At 41.2% G+C, this 7,983-nt stretch overlaps 1 protein-coding gene across 1 annotated transcript; it reads left to right on the forward strand.

The window, feature by feature from the left end:
- The first annotated feature begins 2,887 nt into the window (after window positions 1-2,887).
- On the forward strand, window positions 2,888-7,082 carry LOC139640131 (GTPase IMAP family member 1-like). Its single transcript, XM_071514302.1, has 2 exons — window positions 2,888-3,459; window positions 5,851-7,082. The coding sequence occupies exons 1-2, from the start codon at window positions 2,905-2,907 to the stop codon at window positions 6,634-6,636; spliced, it is 1,341 nt and encodes a 446-aa protein (XP_071370403.1). The 5' UTR covers window positions 2,888-2,904; the 3' UTR covers window positions 6,637-7,082.
- The last annotated feature ends 901 nt before the right edge of the window (window positions 7,083-7,983 follow it).

Raw genomic sequence — 7,983 nt, forward strand, 5'->3', positions numbered from 1 at the left:
CAAACTTTCAAAACACTCTTTGTGTGTCTGCAGACTCATACATGTGAATTGAAACACTTAAAACTGGGCATAGCTCCAAAACCCTCACTTTAGTATTGATTTACCATGTTTTGTGTTTCAAAACCAACATATTGTGTTTAAAGTGCTCCCACATACTGATATTAGTGTTTAAACTTGAGCCCCACCTAAACACCAGTCCCAGTGTTTCAGTGGCTACATAGCACTGCTTCGGGTGTTTCAGGACCTGATAACTGTCTCCGTCCTCCCTCCTCTAACAGTGTAGTAGTCGCAGTTGTAGTTGTAGTTCCAGTAGTGGGCGGCACAAGGTTCGAGTCTCCGTCCCCTGTAGGACCCAAGATTTCACCTGCTGAACATAGTAAGATCTCTTTCAAACAAATCTTTTACTACTAAGATATTATTATATCTGATAGCCTTGACTTTTTTATAATAATGGAAAATTGGTTGCCTGATAGACTGAACTGTCGACTCGTTCCACTCCGTCTCCATCTTCAGTCTTCATTGCCTCCACTCTAACAGATTTCCGTGGGGGAGGGGGATTCGATTTTCCCTAACCGATCACTAGAGACCAACGTATCCGCCTGAATCTAACGTCATTTTAAGTCGACGTTGATGCGTAGCCATGACAACACCAGAGACGGTTCAGACAGTATAGAGGATCTTTGACGACACGGAGCCAAGTAAAAACAAAGTACGACGACTTTTAATGGATTCAGAACAGCCTGGATAGCAGCGTCCATCTTGTCTATAGCGTCTCCATTGTTGTTATTACTCCTTGGTTCCGGCTCACAGCTTGACAACAGCTTGACGACAGCGTTAGTCCCGCCCCCCTGGCTCTGATTGGCTAATCCTTTGTCCCACCCGGCGCTCATCAGACCGATCGTTTTTCAACAGAGAAACCGCTGTTTCATGTCACGATGTCAGACCAGAATCAGTCAACTAGTGGAGTGGGCGGAGTCAAAGGTCTGGACCCAGGCAAGAAAACTGGTTGAGCGAAGGCGACTTAATTCCCCTAATTGAATCCTTCCCTCCAAATATTTCATTTTTCAACCAGCCTAGGTCTTCTGGTAGCGGTGGGGGATTGTCAGTTATTTCTAACAGTAACAGTAGTTTCAGTAGCTCAACCACCTCTTTACCACCTGAGAACTGCTGAGATTCATTATTAGAGGAAAGATTCAATTGCTTTGTCTCGTGATCTCTAGACCCCCTAAACCTAATGCTAATTTTATCTCTGAGTTCCCAGAGCTCCTTTCACTTACTATGCCCAAATTTGACAGGATACTGATACTCCAGGACTTTAACATTCATTTACTGTCCTAATATTCTCACTACTGATTTTTTAAACCTTCTTGGTTCTTTTAGCCTCTCTCAGTTTTTTATATGCATTCCCATGATAAGGAACACACTTTGGACCTTGTGCTATCGTCTGGTATCAGTCTTGACTCAGTCACTGTAATAGATAACTGTATCTGAACTATATCTGACCATAAGGCCATTGTTTTTAATGATATCCCAGTGCTATATAAATAAATGCAGTCCATTTCTCCTGTACCTTGCTCCCGTGTCTGTTCACATATTTTTAATTCAAGCTCTGCAACTAAGTTCTCTGAGGCATTTCTATGATGCGTGATGAACAAGCTTTCATTCCAGCTCCAACGCACAATATAGTAAATAGTCAAATTTTGAAATGGCAAACGCACATCTATTTTGGACTCGATTGCACCTATGAAAATAAGGAACTCCAAGCCAAAGTCTTTTCCCTGGCTTAATGAACACACGCGCGCACTAAAAAGAGTGTTGTGTTAAACTATGGGATGGGCTTCCTGAAGAGCTCAGATTGGCTCAGTGTGTATCGACTGTTTTGAAAAGTGCTACATAAATAAATAAAGTTTATTATTATTATTGTAGTAGTAGTAGTAATAATAGTAGTAGTAGTAGTAGTATCAGCAGTAGTAGCCTATTAATAGCAGCAGAAATAGCAGTAGTAATAGTATTTTTATTTTATGTTGTCTAACCTTTATCTTAACAGGCAGGTCACTTAAGAACAAATTCTTATTGACAGGACGGCCTGACAAGAGCCTCTTGGGGTAAAGGGGAGGGAATAAGACAAAACCTCAGACATACTAACATTCAACATTAAGGGACAAAACAGACAGACAACATTAAACAACAAACAGCATTATCATTAATAACGGGCAGTAAAACAAAAGGAGAGAGGGAAGGGAAAAAAGACAGACAGGGCGGTAAGCCGAATGCCACACAATATAAAAGCAACACAAATCATTCAAGAACAGACACAAGTATGAGAATAAAGGCATTTCTGAGTGTCCATGACAGCGCCCTGTAAAGCTGTTCATGACATAATTGAATTGCCCAGCGTTAGTGATTATTGCAGTTCATTGGATGCGGTACAAATGCATCAGACAATAAGATAACATAAAATCATACACAATACATATGAATACAATTGGAACCTGTTTTCCAGAGTTGTAAATCATAGATTATTGTGGGGGTTGAAAACAGTTGCCTGTATCTGTAAGAATGTTCATGATAGAAATGCAGAGCGATCAAGAGAGGTATTTGTTCTAGGAACTGTTAGAGTATATGAGAGGAGGACAGAGTATTGACAGCAGAGGAGGATAAAGTTAAGAGACTCTGCAGGTATGATGGGGTCAAACAAAGGATTTGGAAATAAGGTTTTGTAAAAAACAGTAAACCAGTGAAAGCTGCATCTTGTGTGCAGGGATGGCCAGGTGGTACAGGTAGTAGTAGTAGTAGTAGTAGTAGTAGTAGTAGTAGTAGTAGTAGTAGTAGTAGTAGTAGTAATAGCAGCAGAAACTAAAAACCTCCATGTTGACTCCAACAGGTGTGTCTGATGGTCTGAAAATGGATCCAGATCCAGACCTCACCATCGTCCTTCTTGGGAAAACAGGAGTTGGGAAAAGTGCTTCAGGAAACACCATCCTGGGTCGGGAAGCATTTGAATCGAGGCTGTCCTTCAGGTCTGTGACGACACAACGCTCCGAGGAAACAGCAAAGATCTTCGGGAAAAAAATCTCAGTCATTGACACACCGGGAATATTAAATGCTAAGGAGGACGTTAAAACCTGGTGCCAGGAGGTCCTGGAGTCCAGCAGGCCGTGTCTGTTTCTGGTGGTGGTCAAAGTAGATCGGTTCACCAAAGAGGACCAGCAGGCTGTGGAGACTGCTGCCTGGGCCCTGGGGCCTCGGGGGCTGGAGAAGAGTTATATACTCTTCACCAAAGGTGACGCCTTAAAGAACATGACAGTGGAGGATTTTATCTTCGAAGAAGAAGAAGGTGTACTTCCAGATTTCATTAAAAGCTTTGCAGGGAAGTATCATCTGTTCAACAATGAAGGCAGAGGACAGGATCAGGTCTGGGAGCTGCTGGCCAAGTCAGGCCACCTCACAACCAGTAAGATCTGATTCACTACTTATCATGTTATATAGTTACATGTTACATTTTGAATGCTTACTTTTTGTTTGTTGTGCCTAGGGTTGCAAAGGGGTGGAAAATTTCCGGTAAATTTCCGGAAAGTTTCCGGTAAATTTCCATGGGAAGTTAAGCTGGGGAATTTTGGAAATATTCCAAATTGGAAACTTTCCATGGGAATTATGGGAATTTATGGGAATTTATGGGAATTAATGGGAATTAATGGGAATTTATGGGAATTAACTGGGAATTGAGGGTAATTTAATGGAAAGGTATCATATCCAAGCATAAATATTTGTTTTGTTATAAGAAGACATCCATCCAAAATAATACAATTAAAACAGATGTATTTGTAAGTAGAACTTTATCAAGTGTTAAATATTTTATTGAACAATCAATTCTTTCATTGAAGAACAAAAACATGAATGTTGAGTTAAATATTACTCATCCCCCCGACCCAACCCATTCAAAAATTAACAAAAATGCAGAGGAATGCACAGTGCATGTAGGGGGCGTGGCCTCTGTAGCCCTGCAGTAAGCAGTGTGCTATGTGTGCATGTGATTGAGGAATAGCATAGATATTCAACTGTTCTTGCATGATATCTGGTTGTTTTAGTCAGGATTATGCTAAAATATATTTTCCCCAACTATATTTAAGTTCCCTATTAAGAGCATACCTTCAATTTAGTAAATTCCTGGTTTATTCCCGTTTATTCCCATAAATTCCCGTTAATTCCCATAAATTCCCGTTAATTCCCATGGAAAGTTTCCAACTTTGAAAATTCCCGGAATTTTGCAACCCTAGTTGTGCCATCCATTTTGGTTTAACAGATGTACATAATATTTTATATCAGTAGTAACTAACCAGAGCAGAGATGGTCACTTCCAGACCCATGACATCATCCTCTTTTGGAAAGTATGGGATTAGAGATGAATTTCAGACCAGAGATCGGAGCTGAAAGACTGACCAATGAGTCATTTTCAATGAAAATCAGAAATTATTCATAACTGCTACCTTAGATTAGTCAGGATGATACGTCAGTCTCTTGTTTTCATTCATTCATACATCCATCTGTCGGGGGGGGCTGGGTTTATTTCAATATATCGCATTACATGCACAGATTTTTAATATGTCTCACCTTATCTTCAATACATCACGGAACAGGGGCAATATGCCAGTGTTTGCACTGCACTCATGTTAATTTTCTATCTGATTAAAAACTGTACTGTACTGTTACTGTTTACAAATGCCATTTATAACATACGAATTTGGAGCGATGGAAGATTTTAAGTTTCACTTTAATTTTCACAACGGGAGTTCAAAGCTAGGTCCGTTCTGAGCCTATCTACATTTTACCTCTGAGTAAGTGAACACAGTTAACTAGTTTTGCTTTTTGTTCCATAAACAACTCAGGTTGTACCGTGAGGAACATTAATGAACCATAGAGGATATGTTTTTTTTGAGAGTGTAGCATACTGTTGCCAAACAGAAGCTTCTCAGCGGCTCCATAGATAACTTCCTCTCCAACATTTCTTTAAGTGACACTGATTCATGTATCCTCTATTTTGTTTACTGACATGGTGATAAATGACTATGGTTGTCACGGGTAGGTGTGGTGAGGACCCAAACGCAGGATAGCGAGGCAGGTTGTGATCAAAACCCCAAGACTGGGTGTTTAATTGAACAAATAGCAGGTGACACAGGAAACCCAAAAACAAGAGCTCTACACAAACTGACACAAACATAACACAATGATCCAACAAAGACTGACTGGGGAACAAGACTAATATACACATGGGGGTGATTACAAATTAGACACAGCTGGAGCAGACAGGTAACATGGTACACAAAGAACTAAAAGAACTAGACAGGGAAACACACAAAGAAATACAAAACCTAGACAAGGCAAAAGTCACAACCATGACAATGGTACACAAAATCTTGGCATTTATATACATTTATATGGCTAAAATATGGAGCAAAGAGATGTGTAGTCTGTCAAAAATAGTAGCCATGTGTGTCTCCAAAGTTGCGGCAACATGTTGCGAGCGGGGCCAGCAGAGCTGCACTGAAGTAAACGGCTGCGTATCTGATCCGACTCCTCCCACACAAAAGGACAGAACAGAAACGCAACCGGTGAAGCTGTATTGCTTTACATCAATTTCTATACTGACCAACTTTTGATTTTGTGGCGGCATGTGCCGATATTGTGGCAGTGCGCCACAAATAAACCTTTGTGTGGGAAACCCTGCTATCTTTTCTTTTCTCTCTTCCAGCAGGTATTTCCAGGGACTCCGTCAGTCCGGAGGACACGAGGATCCTCCTGTCCGGGGACTCCGTCAGTCCGGAGGACACGAGGATCCTCCTGTCCGGGGACTCCGTCAGTCCGGAGGACAGGAGGATTGTGCTGCTGGGTCTACCTGGAGTTGGGAAAAGTGCGTCAGGGAACACCATCCTGGGATCTTGTAAGTTTAAGAGTAATTGTGACTTTGAACTGGTCAGCACCAAGTGTGTGGCTGAATCAGCGATGGTGGAAGGTCGCCGGGTCACTGTGGTTGACACTCCAGGCTTCACAGATGAAGTTCTGTCTCCCAAGAAGTTATACATTGAGATTATGAAGATGTTAGTAGAGTCTAATCCAGGACCACATGCCTTTGTCTTTGTGGTCAGAATAGGCAGGACCTCCAAACAAGAGGTCAAACTATTTAATTTACTGCCAAAACTCTTGAACGACGATGCTCTTAAACATGCCATGGTCCTCTTCACCGGCGGAGACCAGCTCAGAGGTCAGGACATCCATCAGAAGATCCAGGCCAACAGCTCTGTGTCTGAACTAGTGGACAAGTGTGGTGGTAGATACTGTGTCTTTGACAACACGGGGAGAGGAGGGAGGCAGCAGGTTAAGAACCTCCTGGATAAAATAGATGACATGATCACAGCTAATGGAGGCCTGCACTACACCTCTGACATGTTCAAGATGGCCGACACGTTGTTTGAACAAGCACGCAACCTGTTAGTTCAGTGCGGTAGAGCCATCAAGGATTTTGTCTGGGAAAAACTGTTGCCTTTTCTCATGAAACTGTGGGAAAAGATCAAGACTGTTGTCAGTGCTGCCTCTTTAAACACTGAAAGATATACCATGGCTTTAAGAGCTGTTTTTTAATGACCTAGTGACCGACGTATCTGAACCGATCTCTAGTGACTCATGTATCTGAACCGATCTCTAGTGACCGATGTATCTGAACCGATCACTAGTGACTAGGGTTGCAAAATTCCGGGAATTTTCAAAGTTGGAAACTTTCCATGGGAATTAACGGGAATTTATGGGAATTAACGGGAATTTATGGGAATAAACGGGAATAAACCAGGAATTTACTAAATTGAAGGTATGCTCTTAATAGGGAACTTAAATATAGTTGGGGAAAATATATTTTAGCATAATCCTGACTAAAACAACCAGATATCATGCAAGAACAGTTGAATATCTATGCTATTCCTCAATCACATGCACACATAGCACACTGCTTACTGCAGGGCTACAGAGGCCACGCCCCCTACATGCACTGTGCATTCCTCTGCATTTTTGTTAATTTTTGAATGGGTTGGGTCGGGGGGATGAGTAATATTTAACTCAACATTCATGTTTTTGTTCTTCAATGAAAGAATTGATTGTTCAATAAAATATTTAACACTTGATAAAGTTCTACTTACAAATAAATCTGTTTTAATTGTATTATTTTGGATGGATGTCTTCTTATAACAAAACAAATATTTATGCTTGGATATGATACCTTTCCATTAAATTACCCTCAATTCCCAGTTAATTCCCATAAATTCCCATTAATTCCCATTAATTCCCATAAATTCCCATAAATTCCCATAATTCCCATGGAAAGTTTCCAATTTGGAATATTTCCAAAATTCCCCAGCTTAACTTCCCATGGAAATTTACCGGAAACTTTCCGGAAATTTACCGGAAATTTTCCACCCCTTTGCAACCCTACTAGTGACCGACGTATCTGAACCGATCTCTAGTGACTCATGTATCTGAACCGATCTCTAGTGACTCATGTATCTGAACCGATCTCTAGTGACCGATGTATCTGAACCGATCACTAGTGACTCATGTATCTGAACCGATCTCTAGTGACCGATGTATCTGAACCGATCACTAGTGACTCATGTATCTGAACCGATCTCTAGTGACTCAGGTATCTGAACCGATCTCTAGTGACCGATGTATCTGAACCGATCACTAGTGACTCATGTATCTGAACCGATCTCTAGTGACTCATGTATCTGAACCGATCTCTAGTGACTCATGTATCTGAACCGATCTCTAGTGACTCATGTATCTGAACCGATCACTAGTGACTCATGTATCTGAACCGATCTCTAGTGACTCATGTATCTGAACCGATCTCTAGTGACTCATGTATCTGAACCGATCTCTAGTGACCGACGTATCTGAACCGATCTCTAGTGACTCATGTATCTGAACCGATCTCTA

Source organism: Centroberyx affinis, unplaced genomic scaffold (genome assembly GCF_046629955.1).
Source record: "Centroberyx affinis isolate AG114_WGS23_722 - 3 ecotype Tasmania unplaced genomic scaffold, CSIRO-AGI_Caff_v1 ptg008423l_1, whole genome shotgun sequence".
NCBI classification, from domain to species: Eukaryota; Metazoa; Chordata; class Actinopteri; order Beryciformes; family Berycidae; genus Centroberyx; species Centroberyx affinis.